Raw genomic sequence first — 27,590 nt, forward strand, 5'->3', positions numbered from 1 at the left:
TTCATGGAGGATAGGTCCATCAATGGATATTAGCCAGGATGGGCAGGGTGGTGTGCCAAGCCTCTGTGTGCCAGAAGCTGGGAATGGGCGACAGGGGATGGATCACTTGATGATTACCTGTTCTGTTCATTCCCTCTGGGGAACCTGGCATTGGCCACTGCTAAAGACACTGGGCTAGATGGACCTTTGGTCTGATCCAGTATGGCCGTTCTTATGTTCTTATTTACTGTTGCCTAATCCAGTGGGTAAAAAAACCAAGTCTCGGTCTTTCATTGAAATTACGTGGGGCTAGTTTTACAATATGCGATAAATGACATTATGATACACTAGAAATGAATTACCCGAGGGAGAAGGTTAAGGTGGCAGAAGGTAAGGGCATTATGCATCTCAGGGACAAATCACTCTCTGGTGTAACTCCACTGGCGTTAGTAAATAACATTTTGGATGAATTTGCCTCTCATGGGCTCCGTTCTGATTTATGCTGAACACCACTCCCTCGGCTGCAGCAGGGATGTAACTCAGCCCAGAATTTGGCACACTCGGCTCATAATTAATTGTAGCAGTGAAACATAGAGCTGTGTGGGCCTGAATTGTATTTATAATGGTCAACAGGACACAGTCAAATTTTAATCCTCTTTGGCGCCCAGGATGGAAGCCCCAAGTCACCAGTACTGTGCTTTTTAAAGGATCAAATACTTACTTGAGTTTTTCCCATGTCTCTTCCCCAAATTTCTCTATAACTAGAGATTTCAGGCAGGTGTTGATAAATCCGTACTGTGGGAGAGAAGACATTAGCATTATGCCTAATGGAACATGGGAAAAGAGCCCTTAATGGGCTGGTTAAGTAAAATGAAATGACAACCCCTTTGGGGAAACAATTATGTCTTTTCCCCATTTCTTGTTAAGTTTGTTTATTTAATAGCACTGTTCATTCCTGCCTTCATGCAAAACGCCCCAAGACTTGTTCTCTACACAGCAGTAGTTCTGGTTTCTATAGAGAAAACATATTAACTAAGCTTTAAAGCCAGCATGCAATTAAGGATGGTTACAGAACGTTGTTTTCAGTTACTCTGAATTCTTTTGGCTCATGCAGCACTGATATGGTTAAAAGATAGGTTAAAGCGGGAAATTAATGGCGCCTATGTCAGCCTGAAGACTCGATTGAAAGACAAATATATTTTAGTAGTAAAACACAGTATAGTTAGTGTTTAAATCTGATTTGAGAAACTAGGTATTGAACATAAAAAAGAAGAGTAATGCTGAAAGACGCTTACCATGGTGCTGCTGTCTGCTCGCCGATTGTGCAGGGCAGGTGCTCTAGGTTGTGCTGGAGTGAGTGAGTTGTTTCATCACACCAGCCGTGCGAGTCTGGTTTTTTTTAACATATCAACTTGGACTGTGTAGAGCCCATCGCACACAAAACAGAAAGATCCACAGGGAAATCAGAAACTAATCATTTACCCGGCCATGTATCTCTCCAAGCAGAGCTTAGCATTACAGCGCAGAAAGTCCAGCACTGAGATTATCAGAGGAAAAGTGGGGTTTAGGCTGAGGTGGAAATGACTATTTTAATGTAAAATTCTGAAGCTGGTCAGCTGGCTCAGCCTCTCACGCAATGTGCTTGAACTACAGATTCAGGGAGTTTGTTGATTATTTGTTTAAGCCCTGTCCATATAGGGATCAGTGCTATCTGTTTGTATCTGTCTTAGGTGCCTTAGAAATGCCTGTCACCCTAGTATCCAAGTGCCATGCAATAACCAAAGATAGCAGTGAGTGTGTGCCTGTAAGGACAGTATTTTCAATCTCCCCTTACCCTGGTCCACGCTGGGTCTATTTGTTCCTTCAACTCTGTCTAGTCTCACCATATCAATGGAATGACTCCAGACTTACATTGGCGTAACAGAGATCAAACTCTGGGCCCTTAAATCGTACTTGGATGTGTAATAATAAGTTTGAAATCTTACCCGAGGAAAGAGATGAGTGATGAGATCTATCACAAGAAAATGTCCATCAAAAATGCCGTGCTGCCATGTACAGGCAGCCCCTGTCAGATACTACAGTTTATGAATGATGAACAGATGTAGCCAGAGGTACTTTGGAGAATGTCACAGCAGCAGCATTTCTAATATTGGCGTGTCATTCCAAGAAGTGTTGCTTACCCTGAGGTGTCCCTATGGGAGCATCAGTAAGAAATAGCTTCCCTACAGGGATGGGGTGATGAGCAGGAAACTTGTGCCAAGGGAGTAGAAATCTTACAACGCTGCAGGATAGGCTGTTGTTAGTATTATGTTGCTCACACAACTTGCATTTGCAATCTTGACAATTGAAGCTATGGCCTGAATCAAACCTGTTGTCAGTGAGTCTAATCCCATGGATATAAATGCAATTGCATCTGCCTCCACTAGCTCTGGATTTGGTCTTACAGGTCAGCTTTTCAAAGGTATTTAGATAGCTAAAGCTGCAGATAGACCTCTAACCTGCTTACTCACTTTTGGAAAATCCAACTGGCCACCTAAATCTCTTTGAAAATCTGGCCCTAAATGTGTAACTTCAATGCACTGAATGGCTGAAACTATTGGCTAAATTCTGCTCTTGCTGGATGTATTCCATTTTTTCCATTCCCTTGACACAATTAAATTACTCCAGATTTAGCCCACTGGAACTGAGGACAAAAACTGGCCCTGTGTCTTTGAAACTGCATTAAAAGTGATGCATCAGTTAGGTATATAGACTGATTCACCATATTTTTACTTTAATATGATGGATCAGTCTAAATACCTAGCCGGAAGCTTAAGCTACAGCTGACTTGAAAATAAAACAGGATATTTTATTAGCCATCAATCCCCTTCTCCTTTTGTGATTCCCCATGGCACAAGATTTGCAGACAATGATCATTTTTTTGTTTTTTAATCAGGACATAATTCTTCATACATTAAATTAGAAGGAAGCCCAGACTGAAACCCTGGATTTGAACAGTCCCAAAACTTTTTGGAAGTTTGGCTCTTCACCTGACTGGGCCTCTCCCGTATTAAAATAACTGTCTCAGTTAAAACTCTGGCTCTGGACTTCGAGGAACTGCAGAGCCAGGGCTGAACCTTGTGGTTGAGGCTCATCTCGATATTAAACTCTGAGGATTTGAATCCTTGGTTCCCTATTTTTAATTCAACTTCCCTGTGAACCCAAAAGCACTTTTTAAAACGCCTTTACTAATGTCCAATGCACTTCCCTGGCAAAGTGAGAGGTGAGGTGCCTGATCAGCAGCTCAGACAGGATTTGCTGATGTCTCCAGTTTATCCTGTGGTGTCGCAGTCATTCATTTCGAAGGGAAATCTCCTTGGAAGAATGAGGAAACTCACTTAAAGAACTAAAGTAAATTGGAAACTGCCAAATAGAATCATAGAATCATAGAATACCAGGGTTGGAAGGGACCTCAAGAGGTCATCTAGTCCAACCCCCTGCTCAAAGCAGGGCCAATCCCCAACTAAATCATCCTAGCCAGGGCTTTGTCAAGCCTGACCTTAAAAACCTCCAAGGAAGGAGAATCCACCATCTCCCTAGGTAACCCATTCCAGTGCTTCACCACCCTCCTAGTGAAAAAGTTTTTTCCTAATATCCAACCTAAACCTTCCCCACTGCAACTTGAGACCATTACTTCTTGTTCTGTCATCTGGTACCACTGAGAACAGTCTAGATCCATCCTCTTCGGAACCCCCTTTCAGGTAGTTGAAAGCAGCTATCAAATCCCCCCCTTATTCTTCTCTTCTGCAGACTAAACAATCCCAGTTCCCTCAGCCTCTCCTCATAAGTCATGTGCTCCAGCCCCTAATCATTTGTGTTGCCCTCTGCTGGACTCTTTCCAATTTTTCCACATCCTTGTTGTAGTGTGGGGCCCAAAGCTGGACATAGTACTCCAGATGAGGCCTCACCAATGTTGAATAGAGGGGAATGATCACGTTCCTCGATCTGCTGGCAATGCCCCTACTTATACAGCCCAAAATGCCATTAGCCTTCTTGGCAACAAGGGCACACTATTGACTCATATCCAGCTTCTCATCCACTGTAACCCCTAGGTCCTTTTCTGCAGAACTGCTGCCTAGCCATTCGGTCCCTAGTCTGTAGCAGTGCATGGGATTCTTCCGTCCTAAGTGCAGGACTCTGCACTTGTTTTTGTTGAACCTCATCAGATTTCTTTTGGCCCAATCCTCTAATTTGTCTAGGTCCCTCTGTATCCTATCCCTACCCTCTATGTATCTACCACTCCTCCCAGTTTTGTGTCATCTGCAAACTTGCTGAGGGTGCAGTCCGTGCCATCCTCCAGATCGTTAATGAAGATATTGAACAAAACCGGCCCCAGGACCGACCCTTGGGGCACTCCGCTTGATACCGGCTACCAACTAGACATGGAGCGATTGATCACTACCTGTTGAGTCCAACGATTTATCCAGCTTTCTATCCACCTTATAGTCCATTCATCCAGCCCATACTTCTTTAACTTGACGGCAAGAATACTGTGGGAGACCGTACCAAAAGCTTTGCTAAAGCATAAATGTTTATGAATTAAGAACATTAAAAATTAGTAGTGTGTTTGTTTATACATCTATACACACACACACACACACACACACACACAGAGAGAATGTCTGTTGATTAAGTAGGACAAAACACTTCAATTTCCCTTTTCTTTTGCTGATCACAGAAATATGACGACTGCAGAATTGCTAGGAATGAAGTGCCACCATGTGGCCGAGGGACAGTTCAAGCTGCATTTCTAGAAATCTCCCCCTCAAGAGCTGCTATGAGATCATGTCTAGTGGGTGCTGTCAGCTAATAGCACTGGCTATTAAAGCTCATTCACGCATTTCATTCTATCTGTTCTTGCTGTGCAGTGAGTCACTTTCAATGAGTGCAGGCTTTTAGGAAGGTCCGTCAATCTCACTTTAAAGAAAACAATATAATTTAAAATTTTGATTCCATAGACTCCGTTTGGTTTTAAGGCATCCCAAATGGATCCTCTTGTCTATTGCCCTGTTTCAGGATCTAATAACTATTCCTAAGTCATCCCTAAAGGATGTTTCTCTATTCTAGCCTTGAAACATGCCACATTTTTATTATAAAAGTAATGATGAACTGTAGTTACTGTATTCAAACTACTTATCAGTGAAAGAGTGTAAGATGGAGCTACCTGTAAATAGACCACCACAAAGAAACCAGTGCTAATCTGGTAATAGACCTTATCTGCTGTGTCACACCAATCTGAAAGAATCAAGCAACATGGGCAATATCTTTTGTGCTGCCCATTGTTCAAGCAGATATTGTTAATATTATATTCAGTAAAAATGTGGATCAACCCCACATCTTGAGAGCTTGTAGACTGTGAAAAATGCACATCTGTGAAGCAAGGAATTCACAACACAACAGAGCTTGTAAATTGGACACATCAGTTAGTGAGAGATTTTATTTATGGTGTCAGAGTTCTCCCCTGGTTTTTTTGGGGTTTTTTTTTGCATTCACACACACACGCCCACACGCACGCGCACACACACACCTAGGAAATTAAATGTAAAGAAACTAACCCTAATGCAACCTTAAGGGTTCAGGATCAAGTGCCACAAAGGAAATCCCTAAAGTGAAAGTTACTTTGGCAGCTAACTCAGCGACATGGAGTATTTTTCATTCCTCTTTCTCTTGTTATACATAAATGTTTGTCCCTCACGCCTCTTTATTAACATAGGCTTAAAAAGACGATGCACTGTGCAGCTGCATTAATGTTACTGGAACAACTTTCACTCCTGAACTTTTGTCTGAGTGTTTGTCTTCTCATGTTGCCAGCTTCTCGCTTTTCACCTGCTCTTGCTCTTTCTTCCAACTCCCTCGTCTCTCCTACCGCTATATGGCAGGCTCTGAAGTAGTGGCTCTGGGAATGACCTGTGCCCTCGCTCTGTGGGCTGCATTCACTGAGCTGTGTGTAGTATCCTGAGTTTTTCAGAGGTGCTGAGTACAGCTGGGTGAATAGTCAATTATTTTATTGTTTGGTTTGGCAGTTCCAAGACCTCGGGGACAGAAATCAGCTTGTCCTGAACTGAAACTGAAAATTCTGCCTCATTTCATTTAGGGGCACTCTTTAAAATAAAAGTACAGGAAATAAAGGGCTACAGTCACAAGACAGATGGAGGAGGTAGTGCCAACCTTATAACTGTCCATGCACTCATCTAGGACCAATTTCCCCTCGGCCTGATGTGAAGCAAAGATTTGAACTGAGGTGTCCTTAGAATCATAGAATCATAGAATATCAGGGTTGGAAGGGACCTCAGGAGGTCATCTAGTCCAACCCCCTGCTCAAAGCAGGACTAATTCCCAACTAAATCATCCCTGCCAGGGCTTTGTCAAGCCTGACCTTAAAAACCTCTAAGGAAGGAGATTCCACCACCTCCCTAGGTAACCCATTCCAGTGCTTCAACACCCTCCTAGTGAAAAAGTTTTTCCTAATATCCAACCTAAACCTCCCCCACTGCAACGTGAGACCATTACTCCTTGTTCTGTCATCTGGTACCACTGAGAACAGTCTAGATCCATCCTCTTCGGAACCCCCTTTCAGGTAGTTGAAAGCAGCTATCAAATCCTCCCTCATTCTTCTCTTCTGCAGACTAAACAATCCCAGTTTCCTCAGCCTCTCCTCATAAGTCATGTGCTCCAGACCCCTAATCATTTTTATTGCCCTCCACTGGACTCTTTCCAATTTTTCCACATCCTTGTTGTAGTGTGGGGCCCAAAACTGTACACTGTACTCCAGATGAGGCCTCACCAATGTCGAATAGAGGGGAACGATCACGTCCCTCGATCTGCTGGCAATGCCACTACTTATACAGCCCCAAATGCCGTTAGCCTTCTTGGCAACAAGGGCACGTTGTTGACTCATATCCAGCTTCTCGTCCACTGTAACCCCTAGGTCCTCTGTAGACTTAATTGCAGGAGAGTTCCCTACCCACTGGGATATGGGATATTTTGGTATGGGGGAGCTCTCCCAGCCTCTCTCATGGAAGCTGTTCTATCGTGTATGAAATAATTTAATCATTTAGAAAATGATACAGTTACATTCATGTACCTCCTCCCCTTCTGGGGGGAGGCAGTTGTCCTGGTACAAAATTTATTTCTATAAACATATAAAGTTGCTAAAGCAGTAAACTAATAATGTATTTCCTTGTGCACTGCCTAGGACTTTTCTGAGACGTGCCTTTACAATGGCTGTGCTGACACCTTCTGTCTTAACTGTAACTGTACAGCACTGAAATATTCAAATTGGAGTGGACATCTTGTCCAGCTGCCAATTTTCCATTACACACCCACCATCTGAACTTCTTCTGCGTCTGCCAATGATTTATGCAGAATGATGATATAAACAAAGTGGCTTCACGTCCCACAGGCTTGATTTCTTCAGAAGACTTCTTCCCTCTGAAGTTACTTGATTTTTAGTGTATTATTTCTTTCATTTCACACAAGCAACAAAGGAGTGCGTGTGAGAGAGAGAAATTAATAGACAGAATCTCTGTGATACTATGGCTCAACAGTGTCAAGAGTGCTAGTCTCTCGCAGTGCCCTCGGGGATATTGGGACTTTGAAACAACAAAAGAAGAGACTCTCGCCTGAGAATCTGTCCCAGGTTTTACTGAGCCTGATGCATGCTGGGACAGGGCTTTGGGAGATCACTGTTGTGTGAATACTCATATAGTGCAGATATGATCAATAAAGCTCCTAGTTTATGTACCTCGCTATCAGGTCTCACTAGTTTGATTGAAGGAGCGCACCTAGGGTGACCAGTTGTCCCGATTTTATAGGGACAGTCCCAATTTGGGGGTCTTTTTCTTATATAGGCTCCTATAACCCCCCACCCCCATCCTGATTTTTCACATTTGCTGTCTGGGCACCCTAAGCACACCAGTAAACTCTTCTGGGGCTCTGGCACTCAGCAGTGCTCTGGCACTTCCGGGGCTCTGGCACTCAGGAGCTCTTTCGCATGTGCACAATTCTTCCATGATATTAGCAATGGGCATTAAAAATCTGATCTTGCACCTACTAAAGTCAGTGCTAAGACACCCATTGAAGTCAATGGGTGCAAGAGCAAACCCTAATGCTGTATGTTGTGTGCATGACGAAGCTCATGCTAACAGCACTGGTACTGACGGGCACTTGCCCCAAAGAAAAGTTTTGGGAGTGGAAGTATTAAAGGCAGCACCATGCAATCAGGTTAATGAAGTGAGCCATTAAATATGGAAATGAGGCACTCAGACCTTATCTTAAACTTTGAAAAGGGCTTAATTAGAAAAGCTGCTTTTTTGTTTAGTTTAAATTTCCCTAAGTTTAATGAAGGGGAGATTTAAAATAAAGGCTAAAAAAAGGAATCCAAAGAATTGTTAGGATGCCTTTTTGTTCTCTTATTCATAGAATAGAATCATAGAATATCAGGGTTGGAAGGGACCTCAGGAGGTCATCTAGTCCAACCCCTGCTCAAAGCAGGACCAATCCCCAACTAAATCATCAAACTAAAGCCCATAAATCCATAAAAGGACTGCGTGCTGCACAGCAGTGAGAGCACCTCCACAGTACAGTGGCAACAAAATGACACTGTAGCCTTACAAGGAGAGAAAAGATGGTATGAGTGGGAAGTGTCCAACTGGTCTGGTTTTGTCCGCCCATGTACATCTTTCAAATAAAAGCAAAATGACCAGTATATGAGTAAAATCTCTGAAATTGTCACTGAAGTCAATAGAGAGGAGTTGAATACTGTTTAAAAGCCTTTTTATAATCCATGTTAACAATGTGTGTGTGTCTCATAATGTACTTTAATTACTGTTCTTCAGAAAGATTATGGGTTGGCTTTTCCATCATGATCTGCCTCCTAAACACACACTAGCAGCTTGAGGTGGTCAGAAACACAGTGGAAATGGCCCCCAGGGACTATCCTCCTGTAGGAGGTTCCTGGGATGGCACAGAGCTGCCAAAGTGGCTCTATGCTACCCTCCCAAACCCCCAGCATAAGGGCTATGTCTTGGAAGGGAGAGTGTATGGCAGAAGCATCCTGTGCTCCAGCTCTTCTTGATTGCTGAATGGTGCCTAGGAAACCATTGTAACTGAGCTGATGTTAGAGCTGCCCTGAAGCAGTTTTACCCTTCTCTGCAGAGTGGGCAGGGCCAGAATATGGGAAGTGCCAAGGTGGTGGGGTCGGTAAGTAGCAGTGATCTCATAGAAGAACTGGCTGTAGAGGACAACCTTCATTTGAGTGATCATGTGTTAATTTGGTTTAAACTAAATGGAAGGATAAACAAAAACAGATCTGCACTAGGGTCCTTGATTTCAAAAATGCAAACTTTAAAGCAATTAAGGGAATGAGTTAGGGAAGTGGACTGGACTGAAAACCTCAAGGATCTGAATACGGAGGAGGTTTGGAATTACTTTAAGTCAAAGTTGCAGAAACTACCTACATCCCAAGCAAGGGGAAAAATTCGTAGGGAAGTGTTGCAGACCAAACTGGATGAACAAGCATCTCAAATAAGTTATTAAGAAAAAGCAGCAAGCTTAAAAGGAATGGTAGAAGGGATGGATCAGCAAGGAAAGCTACCTCTTGGAAGTCAGGAAGTGTAGGGAAAAGATAAGAACTTCTAAAAGCTGAGCAGAGTTGGACCTTGCAAAGGAAATTAAAACCAATATATAAATATAAGGAAATAAGAAGTGGGACCACTAAACACTGAGGATGGGGTGGAGATCAAAGATCATCTAGGCATGACCCTACACCTAAATGAATGCTTTGGCTCAGTTTTTAATGAGGATAATGAGGAGCTTTGGGGGCAGTGCCAGGGTGGCTAATCGGAAATAAAAATTACCACATCCCAGGCTGAACCCAAATTCAAACTGCTTAATGGGACCAAACTGGGGATCCTGGATAATCTCCATCCAAGAATATTAAAGGAACTGGCACATGACATTGCAAGTCCAATAGCAAGGATTTTTTAATGACTCCGTAACCCTGGAGGTCGTATCCTGTGACTGGAGAATTCCAAATCTAGTATCTATATTTTTAAAATGAAAAAAAAAGTGATCTGGGAAACTACAAGCCTGTTAGTTTAGCTTCAGTTATATTAGAACAAATTTTGAAAGAGAAAGTCGTTAAAGACACAGAGGTTAACAGTAATTGGGATTAAATACAACATGGTTTTACAAAAGGTAGATCGTGCCAGACCAACCTGATCTCTTTCTTTGAGAAGATAACTGATTTTCTAGACAAAGGAAATGCAGTAGGGCTAATCCGCCTGAATTTCAGTAAAGTATTTGATACAGTTCCACATGGGAAATTATCAAATTGTAGAAGATGGAGATTAATATGAGAATTAAAAGGTGAATAAAGGAGACACTGCAATGGGTCATGCTGAAAGGTGAACTTTCAGTCTGGAGGGGGGTTACTAGATGAGTTCCTCAAGTATCAGTATTGGAACCATTCTTATTTAACATTTTTATTACGGACCTTGGCACAAAAAGTGGGAGTGTGCTAATAAAATTTACAGATGACACAAAGTTGAGAGGTATTGCCAATATGGAGGATGACTGGAATATCATACAAGAAGATTCGGATGACCTTTAAAACTGGAGTAAAAGAAATGGGATGAAATTTAATTCTGCAAAGTGCAAGGTCATATACGTAGGGACTAACAACTAGAATTTTTGTTATAAACTGGGGAGGGGTCAGTTGGAAATGACAGAGGAGGAGAAAGACCTGTGCGTATTGTTGATTACAGGATGATTAGGAGCCACCAATGTGATGTGGCCATGAAAAAGGCTAATGCAATCCTAGGATGCATCAGGTGAAGTATTTTGAACAGGGATAGAGAAGTGTTATTGCCATTATATAAGGCACTGGTGAGACATCATCTGGAATACTATGTGCAATTCTGGTATCCCATGTTTAAGGAAGATTAATTCAAACTGGAATAGGAGCAGAGAAGGGCTACTAGAATGATTAGAGGAATTGAGAATTCCTACCTTTTGAGAAGAGATATAAGGAGCTTGGCTTGTTTTGCCTAACAAAATGAAAGATGAGGGGAATTATGATTTCTCTCTATAAATACATCAGAGGGATAAACACAAGGGAGCGAGAGGAGTTATTTAAAGGCTAATGTTGGCACAGAAACAAATGGATATAAATTAGCCATCAATTAAGTTTATGTTTGAAATTAGATGAAGGTTTTTGACCATCAGAGGAGTGAAGTTTTGGAACAGCCTTCCAAAGGAAACAGTGAGGGCAAAAAACCTAGCTGGCTTCCATATGTTCAAGACTGAGCTTGATAAGTTTATGGAGGGGATGGTATGATGAGACTGCCTACAATGGCATGTAGCCAATCTGTGACTGCTATTAGCAAATATCTCCAATGGCTGAAGATGGGCCACTATATGGAGATGGCTCTGAGTTACAAGAGAGAATTCTTTTCCAGGTGTCTGCCTGGTAGATTGCCCACATGCTCAGGGTCTAACTGATCGCCATATTTGGGGTCAGGAAGGAATTTTTCCCCAGGTCAGACTGGCAGAAACCCTGGAGGTTTTTTCATCTTCCTCTGCAACTTGGGGCATGGGTCACTTGCTGGTTTGACCTAGAGTAAATGCTGGATTCTCTGTAACTTGAAGTCTTTAAATCAAGAGCTGAGACTTCACTAACTCAGCCAGAGGTTCTGGGCCTATTACAGGAGTAGATGGGTGAGGTTCTGTGACCTGCGATATGCAGGAGGGTTCCTTCTGCCATTAAAGTCTATGAGCAACAGGAACAGAAGAGCAACATTTATACCCCAATTTATTGCTTTAACATGGCATCAGACTTTCTGGATGATGTTGGCAGAATTTATGTTGCTGGATTGGGCAGGACTACAGGCTAAACTGAATGTGGAGGAAGAACATGTAGAATTGAAGTGTAACAGAAGCAAACCCAGTTCATGAATATCATTAGAAAGAAAAACAAAGGATGTTATTCGATCAGCAGGTGTCAGCAGCGAACAGCTGATTCCTTGGCCCTCTCCTATCAGGTGAAGAATAGCATCCTAACTCAATAAGACCTGCAGTATGTTTAGCCATTGGCAGGAATTCTGGTCAAGTAAGTCTGTCAAGAAGCAATAGAAATGCAGATCTACAATGCTTGCTGTCTAGTAAATATTACAGTACAGCGTGCATGATGCTTATGACTAATTCAGCAGTCCCTGCCTCTGGATCTTTACCCAAGTCCCTTGTATAGTAAAAATGCTGAACATAGAAATGGCAGGAAGTTGTGCAAAGTACCTTCCCAATTCACAAGGGACAGTGTGACGGGGTGGACTACATCTGGAGTGCCCGCTGCTGGAGGCCTGAGGCCCTGCCACACCCAACCCCAGAAAAGGGCAGTAGAGAGATCCTTCAAGCTGCCTAGAGCGGCTGTGTCAGAAGCAGCCAATCAGGAACCAGAAGGCTAATATAAGAAGAGCTGCAGGGCTAGAGTGAGTTTAGTTCCTTGCTAGAGCTGGAGGAGTGTGGCTGGTGTGCCTGGCTGGCTGAGGGAGCTACAGGCCCTTGGACAGAGTAATGCTGGCAGAAGGTGGGGGGAACGTGAAGGAGCTCTGGGCTGGCTGCTGGGATTCCACCGGGACAGGGCCCTGAGGTAAGGGTGCAGAATGTACTGGAGCCATGGGGAAGTGGCCCAGGCAATTAGAGCAGCAGTGTGGCTTAGATAAAGGGACATGGCACAGCTGCTATCCATAGGGTCCCTGGGCTGGAACCACCCTCCACCCCCACCAGCCACTGGGAAAGTGGCCTGGACCTTGGTACACCCCAGAAGGGCAACTGAACTGCAGCAGCCCAGAAAGGACCTGAGAGGGCGAAGACATTGCCTCCACGGAAGGAGCCCTGGGGCACCGCTCTCTACCAGAGCAGGGACAACTTGAGAGAGATGTTACCGAGGGCACTGAGAGAGGCCTCTGTTGGACTTATATCCCAGAAAGGATTTGCTGTGCTTTTACTCAGACAGAGTGTGTGTGTGTGTGAGAGAGAGGGAGAGGGAGAGAGAGAGAAAGAGATACTTGGCTGGAGGAATGAGTCAGCAAAGACCCACCACAAAGAGAGAGCGAGAGAGTGCAGGCACATGCATTTGGCCAATGGGTGATCATGAGAGGTGAGTGCACCCCATTGCAGACACAGTTAAAATGGTATATTTCATGCCCAATAAGCCATGCACCAAGGATCAGTACTGATTGGAGGCCAATAGAAAGAAAAGACATTGGAGCAAAACAGACTCTCTCTAACTTGCTTTTCTTTCAGATTCTGAAGAAAGTCAACTTTAACCTGGATAAGGTTCAGACAAAAACTAGGGACTCATAATGACAATGCCTGGTCCAACCAGCCAGTGCAACATGGTGGGAATGCTTCAGCATAGTCCCTGAGGTTTTACTTTGCTATTTGTTAGAGAAATAGGCATACTGTATATCACAAATTCGAAATGGTTTATGTAGCATGGCTAAGGTAAAAGCATCTTCTTAGGAGCACCTCTGTAGTATGGGTTTTTTTCAGTGTTCACTGGAGGTCTCAATGAACACAGATGTCCATGTAATGGGTGTAACCTGGTGCTGATGTGCTAGGATTTATGTTCAGAATTTCCCCCCTGGATTAGAGCGTAGTCCATGTCCTGTTTGTTCACAAATGCTGCTGTGCAAAGATATTACACACCTATAGGAGCGAGTGTAAATGTTTTAAATTCCCATCACCTAGGTAAGGTTTGATCAGCATCCGGCTATTCAAATAAATGGTTGAGGAATTTTTATTTTTATTTTTCTTGTAACCTATGAAAAGAATTGCACAAATCTCCACCTGCAAGGAGCCCTTTATGCTGTCTCCCACAACCAAAAAAAGTTTCCATAAGAGAGCAGAGTACAGGATCGGCTTGACTTTTCTAGCACACAGTGGGAGAGTTGTCTCACAACACAACCTGCTCATGCTGATGCTCTTATTGCTGCTGTTTCTAAGGCCCTTTCAAGGCTGTCTTCTCCACATCCTCTCGTTGGTGCCACGCCATGCTCTCGGGTCACGGGACTGATGATGGCACGCACTAAATTCTCTGATGCAAAGATGAGGGAAGTCCATTTTGCTGCCCTGAAATTGGAACTCTTGGTGCAAAATTTACCAAAGATGAATAGAACTGCTTTGTAGCACTAGAGCCAGGAGAGAAATTATTGCTGGAATCATTGCTTCCATTAACAACACTGGAAAACACTTGCCAAGTTGGAGCTTCCTTCCCACCCAGTGATAAAGCAGGGTTGTTAGGCACCGTGAACTCAATGAGCTACGTTCCAATGTCACTGCAAACCTGGAATAGTCATGGCTCACAATACAAACAGCATAAAGAACCTTCAGTTAACATGCACTGTTATGTACCTGCTGCAGTGTTGGGTGGGCCAGAGCTTATCAAGAGAAGTAAATGCTACACATTCTATCTTTTCATATAGCTATCTTCCAGCTGGGGCTAGTCCTTCTTACATGATTTTGGTTTAAATTTTAAAGTGCTGAATGCCCCTTCCACAGCTTTGGGTAAATAAATTGGATATCTTTCCAATCTCTTTCTGGAGCCAGTTGTTCTTCTCTGGCTGTTTCTTTTAGACTGGCTTGCTGCCTCTGCTATTTGCAAGGCATCTTGGGAGTGCCTCTGAGGGGCACGGAGAATCCAGTTTGAATGTAAACTGTGCTCACGAGTGCTGGTAGCAACTGAAAGAGAGAAGATAGTTCTAGTTAATAACAGCTTCCCAATGAATATTGATGTTCAGCTAGTCATTGACAAAGGAGGATGTTAATTAGGTCCTTTCTAGAAGTAATGCTGAGTAACACAGTGAAGGTTCCATAATGGCTTCTACTTCAGGAATTTCTGAATTTAACTTTCTGACTAACATTTTCTGTACTTTATCTCTAGCTTATAGGTAGAGCTGGCAAGATCTTTCAACCAAAACTTTTTTTAGTGAAAAATGCAGATTTGGGTTGACTGAAACGTTTTGTGAATTTGTGTCAATTTCAGCCAATGGTTGTAATGGGGGAGGAGGGTGGAACCTCTCAAATTTCCCCAAAAGTCCATGTTTCACTTCAACCTCTTCGAAACAAAATATTTAGCTTGATTCCAAATGAATTTTGGTTTCAAAATTGCCTTTAGCTTTATTTTTAAAAACTGGAGAGGCGGGAGGGAGAAGCTTGAAATCTAAACAAAGCATTTTATGTCAGAGTAAACAAGATGTTTCATTCAATCAAAAACTACTTGTTTTCTGAGTTTTCAATTAATCAGATTTTTTTAAATCATTTTTGGATCAACCTGAAACAATTTTATTGATTGAATTGTCAGTGATGCAAAATAAATAAATCCATTATTTGCACTGTATTTTTTTAATATATGGAGATATCCTATCTCCTAGAACTGGAAGGGACCCTGAGAGGTCATTGAGTTTAGCCCTCTGCCTTCACTAGCAGGACTAAGTACTGATTTTGTCCCAGATCCCTAAGTGGCCTGTTCAAGGATTGAACGCACAACCCTGAGTTTAGCAAGCCAATGCTCAAACCACTGAGCTAGCCCTCCCCCTCAATGTCTATAGGTGAGTTTTTGGTTTATAAACTTGACCAAAATCAGCCAACCTTTTCTGAATGAGGAAAGAGATCAATCTATATAGAAAGCTATATTTCAGTCATCGATAGATAGATAATGGGAAAATTATATAAGGACTATTCTGCTGATATTTTTAACAGCTCTATAAACAAGACTACCCATTGTAGAAATTGGAAAATATGTGGATCATAAAAATGTCACCCTCCACCTCTCTTCCCTTAGTAAGTGTATTTTAGATGCTCTATATAGACTTCACCATCAAAGTCAACATCCACGTTTGGGAGATCTGTCACAGGAACTTTCTGCCATCTCTCTGCATCCAGATCTGCAATCACAGAGTCCAAGAAAGCTATTGCCTCTCTTACATCTGAATTGGACTGTGGGACTCTTTTCTCCATTGATATCTGTTGAACAGATGCGTAAGAAATAAGTACATTGAGAATAATATAGAACTACTTTTTAATAAAAGAACTGTGCAAAGTGGAGTTGCATCTGGATCCAAACAGCGCAAAATTTGATAATTTTATTTGGGCCCATCTCTAGTCCATAGTTCATACCACGCTAAGAAAATGGTCCAAAAATAATACCTAGTGCTTATATTGCTCTTTTCACCAGTAGATCTCACAGCGCTTAGACAGGAAGTCAGTATCATTATCCCCAATTTACAGATGGGGAACTGAGTCTCAGAGAAGGAAAGTGACTTGCCCAAGACCCAGCAGGCCGGTGATAGAGCCAGCAATAGAACCCATATCTCCTGAATGCCAGGCCTGGGCACTACCCATTAGGAGTCTCTGCTTCCCAAACAGGTTGAACCTCTTAGAAATAATGGGCCAGATTTTCAAATGCTCATCGCCTGCCCCCCACCCCAACAGCTGGGGCCAGATTTTCAAAAATGCTTGTCAGCCAACATCTCCTGTCCTGTCCTGACCCTCAGGGGTAGAGTTTCAAACAGCGCTCGGCACTCAACATGTTGAGCTCTTCTGAAAATCTGCCCACTATGTGGGAACTGAGGTCTTTGTGCATAAAGTCTATTTAAGGAGGCTTGTGTGCCACTAAAAGGGAGGCAATTTGATAGTGTGGTGATAACCCCAAAGGAAAACCAGTAGGGTTTAAAAATAAAAACTCTCTTCAATAAACAGCTCTCTGTGTAAAAACTGAAACAGTTATGACAATGTGGTAACACTTTTTGGAGTTTCTATGTACTGCTCTGTCTGTATAGGCAAAACTCCCATTGACTCTCCTGGGAGTTCTGCCCAAGTAAGAACTGCCTATGTTCTCACTTGGTTTAAGGCCAGACTGTGCTATTGAGAGCAGTGTGTCCCAACCACACTATCTCCCTGACTCTCCCAGATATCTTTGAAGGATGCAGCCTTCTTTGAAGGAGCAGCTCTCTGCTCTGTGGGCTGGTGAGGGGATGAATAAAGTTTGACTTTGCTTCTTTGCTCCCTAACCCCTTTGGGGTGATTTGCATGGATAGGAGTGCTAAGAGAAAGCAGCCACTTCACGCTTACTGACTGTAGTGACTGCTATTACATCTGGCCTTTAGTGGTTAGAAGACAGTTTAAATAAAACTTCTTGTCAATATCATCCGAGACACAAATTATTTTTCCTTCATGACGAGCCCAAGGGTCAAAGTTTGAGCCTGAATCCAGACCCAAAGGTCAGATACCATTCAGTACCCAGGCTTTGGTTCAGCCTATTATATAGACAGACATTCGGATCCAGATCCAAGCCTGCGCAGTGTTTGGTGAGTGCATGTCTACTAATTCTTCATCACGCAGAGAAAGAGAAATGAATTTTCACTGAAGATAATGTTAATGCAAGCAGATAGTGACGTACAAAACAATACATCCCTGAGGTTAAAAAGAAACTTGTGATCACTAAATAAAAGTACCATTTAGAAAGCAGCCAAATAACCCGTGTTATTCTGGATTACTTCTTTAGTCCTTCAGAACCCCTTTCTTCAAAGCCAGTGTTATGGTGCAGTGACCGACCCTCTTGTGTTGGGAGACTGACTCACTGTGCAGCGTATCCTGCTGATATCATACATTATCTGTTTCTGAGCAGGAGGCTGGTAGAGTTAACACTCCAGCAGGAATCAAGTCTGGTCACACATGAGAGCTAGTCAGCTATAATCAGATGACATAATACTCCAGACATCTATTTGTTTGTTAAACCAGAGTTCCTTTTCTTTAAAGAGGAATTTTCAATTGTACATAGCACTATAACAACACTCAGGAAAGGTAAGGAGTCTATGTAGACCTTCTGTCTGTAAGGTCTGTTCCACAGTGCCTACTGTAGTCAGTGTTTTGCATCCTTTACCACTGTTTTCTTTCCACTGTGTTGACTTGGCCAAATTCTGCTCTCAGTTACACCAGGGTAGATCCAGAATTCCACCACTGATGGCAATGGAGTTAGTGACCCCAGTGACTGTCAATCTCCCATGAACCAAAAGGAAACCAACCCCAACTAATTATAGGCAGGGTGTGTCATAAACTCCTAGGCTACACTCCTCCTAGATCTCAGTGTATCTATTTTGGATCTTTCTCTCTCCTTGATTCTTCATCTTTTTACAAATGTCTCTGTCTCCCCTTGCCAATACATCTTAAATCTTCTTCCCCTCCGTTATTTACTGAGCATCAGTGTACTGAATACGATACAGATGTAGGTCCTGATCCAAAGCGCACTGAAGTTATGTGAAAGCTGCCATTGATCTGAGTGGGCATTGGATCACGCCCATAGAGCATTAGAAAATATGGTCTCTAGTGCCAGAAATGTTTGGGCTTCATTCAGCCCCCACTGGCACAATTTGCACCCCCACGCACTAGCAGAAGCTACTATATCCAAAGGTGAATTTGTCCTTGTGGGAGGGTAAGCAGCGTTTGCACCACTGTTCTCCTTCAGGGCTTCTGCCATGGGAGGTTGACTTCAAAGTGTGGTCAATGCCCTCCTGATAGAGAGTCTCAGGGGATGCAATGAGTCAGCCCTATGTCCCCTCCCCGCACCATCTACCCCACTAGCACCCACTGTGGGCCCTGCACAGGCCAGCTGTGGCTCTGCTGTCAAAGGAGGGATTGTGGCCACTTTGCATGAGCACAATACTCCGGCAGGCAGCCTTTCCACTGCTGGAAGCTCAGTATCTTAGGTGAATCGAGCCAGGCTAAATCAGCCTAAATTCTGAGCAGATGCAAACGAAACAGTTCAGATACGTGAGATACAAAACTGCAACTGAAATGAAAGGCTGCATTCAATTTTGCAACTGTATGATTCTTTACTCTGTAAAGTGGTTGGAGATAGCCTGTATGAAAGGTGCTGCTTCAAAGTTCTGAGCGTAATGACAGTGAAGTGAGAAATTTTGTTTTCTGTTTCTAAAACAGCTGCCAGTGTATTAGTTAGCAGCAGCTTTCTAGTGAATGGAGCATTGAGAACTAATATTTGCCATGTCCCCATGGCTGGCAGTGGAACTGGTAGTGATGACAAAACTACTGCTGCTGATGACATTGTACCTGGCTGCTCAGTGAAAATCATGGTTGTTCAATATAAGAATGTACTCTGTAAATAATTTCAAAGTGCAAAGCCAATAGAAAGCCTCCTACTTATCTCAATGGATTACTGAGCTCTGCAGTCAGTACCAGCTATAAACAACCAAGGTGGAGAACCATGAGGTGCCATCTGATGTGATAGCCTCAAACACAATTATCTTTTTATGGATGCATTTTCCAGACTTCATACACACCCACCTCTTTCTTGCTCTCATGCACATTTCCCCCAAAACATTCAGAAGAATCTTGACTCATGAACACTCCACATCACTCCAAAAGTGTGTTTACAGGCCCTATGTATTCTCATCTCCCCCCACTCCAGGATTCTCTACCTATTGAGGTACTTTTATGCCCCTATCACTGTACTGTCTGAGTGCCTTCTAAGTATTTATGGTTTATTGTCCTCACAACTCTCCTGTGCAGAAGGGAAGTATTATTATCCCCCTTTTACACATGGGGAATGGAGGCACAATGAAGTTACTTGCCTAAGATCACACAGAAGGTCTGTGGCAGAGTTGGGAAGAAACAGAATTGCATCTGTCATCACTTTAATCTATTAAAGCATCCCAGCTGTCCTCCAAAAAAAGGCTGTGGTCCAATCCTACCTCTAAAAGTGATTGAATATAACCACATCCCCCCCCTTCTTCCTTGCTCTTGGTGGAGGGCTATAATTGGTGGCACTTAATAATAACACAAATGATAACTTCAGACTAAGAAAAACCCACCTGATTGGTCTGATAAACCACCAGGATCCTAGAGGCAGCAGAAGTCAGCTGCTCCTTTACAGAATGTTGTTATCAGGTCAAATCCAGATCCTAAAGGATCCCGCACAATCATCAAATTATGGTTGATACCTGTTCAACCTTAATTCTTATGTTTGCATCCGGGATGCACAGAGAATCAAATTTAATTCAGCAAGTACTACCCAACCTTTATTCACTCTTTATTCACTATTGTATGACTGCAAGTACACATTAAATTATTCTCTATTTCAAATGGTGGCACAATAAGAGGGACTTGATCTTGAATAAAGACCATTGACACAGAAAACCAACAGAGGTTATGCAACTACATGTTACGCAGTTAAGGCAAATGGTAGGTAACCACATGGCAAGAATATTTTCTTGTGCTTAGATACAATAGCCCTTACCCTAGAGTTAAGATACAATAGCCCTTACCTTAGAGTGCCTGGTAGGAAGTGGGTGTAGTGGCTTTTTCCCTGTTTTGGAGAATTTTGTTGACACCGGAGAAATTTCTGATGTCATGTTCATGGATTTTAAGTCATTGATGCTGTCAAGGTATTTTTTTCTCAAAGCTAATAGATCCTGTAAGTACTGTAAGCAATGTTGAGTCTTGGAGTACATCCAGGCCCTGTCTTCCTCTTTCTGCTGGAAGTATGCACAAGATTCTATACTGGTGGTACTTCTGCATTTTTTCAAGGATTCATTGAGTCTCTGCTGCTCACCTCCCAGAGTGAACATAGAGGTGCTGCGGATCAGCCTTACAGCAGAGCCTGTGCCATCATAGCAAGGGATATCATCAGCCAGACTTCTCCTCTGGGAGTTGGGGTGAAAGATTGAATGGATCTTTCTGAACATAATGTGCCACTTTCTTCACCCTGTACCTTGTCTCCTTCAGCCTCTTGATTTTAAGGCAAAATTAGCTAGTCAGTACCCAAGTCTCTTGTTGTTAGCTGAAAGGCAGATTTGCCAGATGCTCACTGGAACCAGGCTAAAAGTTTATGGCTGCTTCAGCTGTTTCCAATATATTTTTTTGTTAAAGATCACAGCAAAATGTTTTCGGTTACATCTGCATCACTTAAACAGCTTTGCTTTTCTCTCTGATTAAAGCGTAGTACAGTAGGTCAAATGCCTTCCTCTGATCTTTCCTCTAGAGTCTCCCCATACAAATCATCAGTGTCAGACAAGACATTTTCCTCTCCATCGTTTCTTTCTTTTGTTTCCATGAGTGTCACATCCTTGAGCCGTTAGCTGTCTACTTCACCTTATAGTTGCATAGATTTGAGATGTCTTTGTGCTGACCATGGTACTGAACTACTTCTAAGGTCCAAAAAATATCCTCTTGGTTAAGAAATAATGAGACATGGCTTAGCAGACCATTAATGGGTGTTTTGTGAAGAAACCATTCAAATAAGCATAGACCAAGAGGGACTGACTGATCAGGAAGGGAGCACCTGTATTGTCTAGATCATTGCACCTCCAGGCAGGAGTTCAGCTGCTCTGAGAAGGGATGTTGTGTTCTGTGCTATGGCAACAGGGGAATGGTTACAGGTATTTGATAGCACATCATTGTTAGGAATAAAGTGGACTCAGGTACCCAGATCCATTACACCCCATTCAAAAGCTTCACTGTGTGAGAAATGCTGTAAAATAAAGCTGTTCTAAAATACTCCTTTATCTCAAAATAATAGCAGAGATTTTAGTGCACAGAGAAACCAGTACATCTGTGGGTTTTGAATGTTTGTTCAAAAAAAAAAACGATGTGCAAACATTTGAATATTGTGTTTATGGCTGCAGAATTTAGCCTGAAAAATACTGTTAATATTATTAGTATATTAATACTATTCTATGATTTGCCTAGTGTCCACGTTGTGAATGTGCTTTAAGGGAAATAATTGGACAGCAGCCAGTTCTCATTGTCAGAATGATCTAGCTTTTATCTAAAGTCTGCAAGAATGTTTAGGGCTTAAATTTTCACAGTTGAGTTTGTAACTCATTCTGCTCAGGACTTGTGTGTTTGAGAAAGCTATTTTATTTTCAGAAATCATGGGTATGATCTTACAGTTTTCACTCAGGCAAAACTCCCATTGAACTCACTGGAAGTGTTGCATAAGGATTTAGGCACCATAACAGTTGTGCAATTGGCTATGGCGATATTGGATGATAATATAAATGTGTGTGTTTAATTTCATGCATTCCTCCATAAACTCAGATTCACTGGGCGATGATTTCATACTATAATTTTGGAGAATATTTACATATAGGCCCTGACTTCTGGACAGGGCTGAGCTGTGTTTGGCATAGGATGTAAGGCAGACTCAAGATAGCTTTATGCCACTTTTGTAGCTCTCTAATTCTGGGGCTGGTTTAGCTCCCATTATAAGCAAGAGTAGCCTTGGGATTGCTCTAAACTGCACCCAGCAGACTATAATCTAGTGGCTGGCAGGAGCTGGACCATAGAGATAAGTTTATATTACCTAATACTTCCAGAGGTGCTCTGCATGTGTTCCCCCATCCAGGTAATTGGTAAAACCAATTTTATGGCCCCTTTGAGCCCCAGAGCTGTGCAAAGAGATTGTCACCTATGTGAGAATCTGTCCCAGTGCCTTGAGGTCTAAGGCAGAGAGTCCTTCTGGTTCATAAAAGTAGTATAGTAAAAAAGCATTGTGGGTTCTCTTTTCTAGTACATATTTTCTTTTACAAAGTATAAGGCTGCAAGGAATCCCTAGTTTGGAGCTTTGTATCTGCCTCACTAGTGTTGCAAAGTGCAGTTACTGTCCCAAACTGAAAGAAGTGAGATCAGTCCAGAATATCCCTTTAAAGTAGATTTGATTTGCTGTATCTTCAGGTTTTAGTTGCAGTGAAAGTAATGAGCACCTGTGTTTGCACTCTTGGTCTGCTCCTGTAGCCATCTTGCCCATGGGACTTCCATTGATTTCAGTGACTTGATTTGTATGTGTATGGGAGCTCCAGGAAGGATTGGAGTCCAGTGATTTGCTGATGGCAATGGGAGTTCCCTAGAGACAAGCTCTGGGATCAAGCACTGCCTTTCCATAGCAGATTGATCTCATTTGGATTTACTAGTAGTTCCACTGCAAGGTAAATCAAACTTTAAACAAAAACCAGGACTGCATTTAATGATAAGAGTACATTAGATGTTATATACCCTGATTAGCAAAGCACTTAAGTATCTGTTTAACTTTAAGCACAAGGAAAATTATTCTTCAGTAAAGTACTTTAAGCATGTGCTTAAGTCCTATTGACTTCAGTCCCTGCAGTGGGTCTTAAGCATATATATCTCTACCCCGATATAATGCTGTCCTCGGGAGCCAAAACATCTTACCGCATTATAGGTGAAACTGTGTTATATCGAACTTGCTTTGATCCGCCGGAGCAAGCAGCCTCCCCACCCCTCCTCCCGGACAGCTGATTTACCGCGTTATATCCAAATTCGTGTTATATCGGGTCACGTTATACCGGGGCAGAGGTGTACTTAATTTTAATCACCTGCTTTAGTGCTTTGCTGACCCCAAAATCGTCCCCTTCCCCCATTTTAAAAAATACTGGGCCAGGTTCATTTTGTGCCCCCAGAAACCAGGTTCCTATTGCTTCAAGAATGAATTTTAACAAGCAGGGACTAATAAAAGTCATGCATGACTCAATACTGTAGCTATGCTATGTAGGGAACATGAATATTTTTTTTTTGTCTAGAGTCACATCTGTGTCTGAAATAGCTCTTATGCTTCTAAGATTAAAAGACAAGACTTTGGCTCTCTTTAAAGGCGATGAATAGATCTTGTGTGTTTAGTGGGGATGAGGGCAGGCAGTGCTTAGTTTGTAATGAAAGAGGTGCCAGAGCTCAAGCAACTAGGTGCTGGGGCTCAAGCAAATTTTTTACTTTCATAACTGACATGGTAAGCCCGGAGGTGCCAGGGCTCAGCCCTGACACGCCCCAGCACAAATTAAGCACTGAGGGCAGGGTCCTGAGCCCCCAGCTCCCACCACAAGGGCATGGAATCAGGCATTCACAGCTGCAGGTGGTTTTCTAAGTAGGCCTCTATTTATTCAAAGCCAAATTACATTCCCCTTCTGTATGGAAGCCGTCCCATTTGAAGTAAATAGGACTGCTCCCAGGAGCAAAGTAATGGCAATTGCACTCAGACAGCATGCTCCTCTTCCCCAGCCTTGCTGATAAGAACTGAATATACCTGCCATATCTAATCCTGTTGATAATTAAACACCCAAGCTCTTATTCCAGAATTGTTTCTTTGCTTCAAACTTGTTTGGGATATTTAGCCGTTAATTCAGAGTGCCAAGTTTGCAGGAATCTATTAAACTTCCCAAGCAGGAGCTAGAGAGAAATAGATCATTCTAAAATATTTAATGGCATCTAGGATTACTAGCTTTGACAATGCAGCTCTCCTTTCATGTTCGTTCATTTGGCCGTTTGACTTTAACTTGGCTGAGTGAAGGCATTTTATTATTAAAATGCTTTTTTGCTATATGATTTTCTTCACTGTTTCTGGTTTGTGGGGAGGACTAAGGGAGGCAGGTTCTATGGACCACCAGGAGGTGGCTTTTAAAGTTCTCTCTGTTATCTGCCCCAGGGTTCTTGCAGTTGTAGAGCCTGATGTCTGGTTAAGAAATATCAATCTACATGGGCTTCCAATGGTATATAATTTATAACTAAACAAAAATCATAAAATCAAAGACATAAATCAAATGAAGACAAAGTGGGTTAATATCAAATCAGTCTAATTATTGGGATGATTAAAACATATCAAATGAACCAACAATTCCTTATTAGCTATATCTAATAATGTAGGAGGAGTCAAACCTTGTTTAGCTATCAGCCTCAAAATGACAGGGCATTATCAATTCCAATGCCAACTGATATTTATATTGCAGCCAAATGGCTGATACAAAGGAGCATCTAATCACTCTTGGGTTGAACTACAGCTCTGATGCTAATTAAGGCAGACTACCCACATTATAGACACATGATAATAACCAATCTTTTTCTCCCCCAACACAGTTACATGAGACATTACAACGCAGTCGAGAATAGCTCAGCTTATTACATTTTACCAACAAAAAATGGAGGTGAAAATAACAATTTCTCAGGATTTAAACACGTCTCCCAACTCATGAATTGCATGCACAGACAGCAAGGTCATTTAACCCGGTGTTGTTTTAGATGACTGAGGGTATGTCTACACTACGAAATTAGGTTAATTTTATAGAAGTCGATTTTTAGAAATCAATTTTATACAGTCGATAGCATATGTCCACACTAAGCGCATTAAGTCGGCGGAGTGCATCCTCACTACCAGGGCTAGCATCGACTTACGGAGCGGTGCATTGTGGGTAGCTATCCCACAGTTCCCGCAGTCTCCGCCACCCATTGGAATTCTGGGTTAAGCTCCCAATGCCTGATGGGGCAAAAACATTGTCGTGGGTGGTTTTGGGTACATGTTGTCAGTTGCCCCTCCCTCCATGAAAGCAACAGCAGACAATCATTTTGTGCCTTTTTTCCTGGGTTACCCATGCAGATGCCATACCATGGCAAGCATGGAGCCCGCTCAGCTCACTGTTACCGCTGCTGTTGTGAGCATTGTAAACACCTCGTGCATTATCCTGGAGTATATGCAGAACCAGGCTAAGAGACACCAGCATGAGGAGGATTTTGATGAGGATATGGACACAGATGTTCCTGAAAGCACGGGCTGTGGAAATTGGGATATCATGGCAGCACTGGGGCTGGTTGATACAGTGGAACGCCGATTCTGGGCCAGGCAAACAAGCACAGACTGGTGGGACCACATAGTGTTGCAGGTATGGGATGATTCACAGTGGATGCGAAACGTTCGCATGCGTAAGTCCACTTTCCTGGAACTCTGAGTTGCTTTCCCCCACCCTGAAGCGCAGCAATACCAAGATGAGAGCTGCCCTGACAGTTGAGAAGCGAGTGGCAATAGCCATCTGGAAGCTTGCATCGCCTGACTGCTACCGGTCAGTTGGGAATCAGTTTGGAGCAGGCAAGTCTACTGTGGGGGTTGCTGTGATCCAAGTAGCCAATGCAATCACTGACGTTCTGTTATCAAGGGTAGTGACTCTGGGAAATGTGCAGGTCATACTGGATGGCTTTGCTGTAATGGGGTTCCCTAACTGTGGTGGGGCGATAGATGGAACGCATATCCCTATCTTGGCACCGGACCACCTTGCCAGCTAGTACATAAACCGCAAGGGGTACTTCTCAATGGTGCTGCAAGCACTGGTGGATCACAAGGGACGTTTCCCCGACATCAATGTGGGATGGCCGGGAAAGGTGCATGACGCTCACATATTTAGGAACTCCGGGCTGTTCAAGCAGCTGCAAGAAGGGACTTACTTCCTAGACCAGAAAATTACCATTGGGGATGTTGAAATGCCAATAGTTATCTTCGGGGACCCAGCCTACCCCTTGCTCCTATGGCTCATGAAGCCTTACACAGGCAGCTTGGACAGTAGTAAGGAGCAGTTCAACTATAGGCTGAGCAAGTGCAGAATGGTGGTAGAATGTGCCTTTGGATGTTTAAAAGCTCGCTGGTGCTGTTGCCTGAGTAGGTCAGACCTCAGCATAAACAACATTCCCATTGTTATTGCTGCTTGCTGTGTGCTCCATTAATATCTGTGAGAGTAAGGGGAAGACACTTATGGTGGGGTGGGAGGTTGAGACAAATCGCCTGGCATCCGATTTTGAGCAGCCAGACACCAGGGCGATTAGAAGAGCACACCAGGAAGCGCTGCGCATTAGAGAGGCTTTGAAAACCAGTTTCATGACTGGCCAGGCTGCGGTGTGACAGTTGTGTGTGTTTCTCCTTGATGCAAACCCGCCCCCTTTTAATTCCCTGTAAGCCAACCACCCTCCCCCCCTTGAAATAAAGTAACTATTATTTTGAAACCATACATTCTTTCTTTATTAATTTTTTTAAAAATGAGATAACGGACCAGGTAGCCCAGGTGGGGCGGGGGAAGGAGGGAAGGACAAGGCCACATTGTTTATTGTAGCCACACTAAAAATCAAACTGTTTGAATGACAACCTTCTATTGCTTGGGCCAGAATCTGGAGTGGAGTGGCTGGGTGCCCAGAGCCTCCCTGCCCCCATGTTCTTGGGCATCTGGGTGAGGCGGATATGGAACTTGGGGAGGAGGGCATGCGGTTATACAGTGGATGCAGTGGAGGTCTGTGCTCTTGTTGGCTTTCCTGCAGCTCCAACAGACGCTTCATCATGTCCGTTTGCTCCCCCAACAGACATTTCATCATGTCCATTTGCTTCCCCATTAGCCTCAGCATTGCGTCCTGCCTCCGCTCTTCGCGCTCACTTAATTGTTTCCTGGCCTCTGCATTAAGCTGTTCCCTATCAATGCGGGAGAACTGCATGAGCTCAGAAAACATGTCATTGCAAGTGCGTTTTTTTCACCTTCTAATCTCCGATAACCTCAGGGATGGAGATGATAGGGGCAGCGTAGAAACATTTGCACCTGGGGGGGAGATAAAAAAGGAGAGTAAAATTTAAGATGATACATTTCTGAGAACAAAAGGGAGACTCTTTCACAGTGAATCAAGCAATTCACAGCAGACAGCACATGTGCTTTAAGTACAAGGTCGCATTTTGCCTTTTATATTGA

General features: G+C 43.0%; 2 protein-coding genes across 2 annotated transcripts in view; both read right to left on the reverse strand.

Moving 5' to 3' along the window:
- Positions 1–798, reverse strand: part of LOC117881073 (guanylate cyclase soluble subunit beta-2-like) — a 30,254-nt gene extending 29,456 nt beyond the window's left edge. Inside the window, exon 1 of the mRNA XM_034777963.1 lies at positions 701–798. Within this exon, the coding sequence (XP_034633854.1) occupies positions 701–798 (98 nt within the window). The remainder of the gene's footprint in view (positions 1–700) is intronic.
- A 13,720-nt stretch (positions 799–14,518) lies between these two features.
- On the reverse strand, positions 14,519–20,777 carry C1H13orf42 (chromosome 1 C13orf42 homolog). Its single transcript, XM_034759687.1, has 3 exons — positions 20,358–20,777; positions 15,894–16,041; positions 14,519–14,757 (listed from the first exon to the last, which is right to left on the reverse strand). The coding sequence occupies exons 1-3, from the start codon at positions 20,775–20,777 to the stop codon at positions 14,519–14,521; spliced, it is 807 nt and encodes a 268-aa protein (XP_034615578.1).
- Between the last annotated feature and the right edge of the window lie 6,813 nt (positions 20,778–27,590).

Source organism: Trachemys scripta, chromosome 1 (genome assembly GCF_013100865.1).
Source record: "Trachemys scripta elegans isolate TJP31775 chromosome 1, CAS_Tse_1.0, whole genome shotgun sequence".
Taxonomy (NCBI): domain Eukaryota; kingdom Metazoa; phylum Chordata; order Testudines; family Emydidae; genus Trachemys; species Trachemys scripta.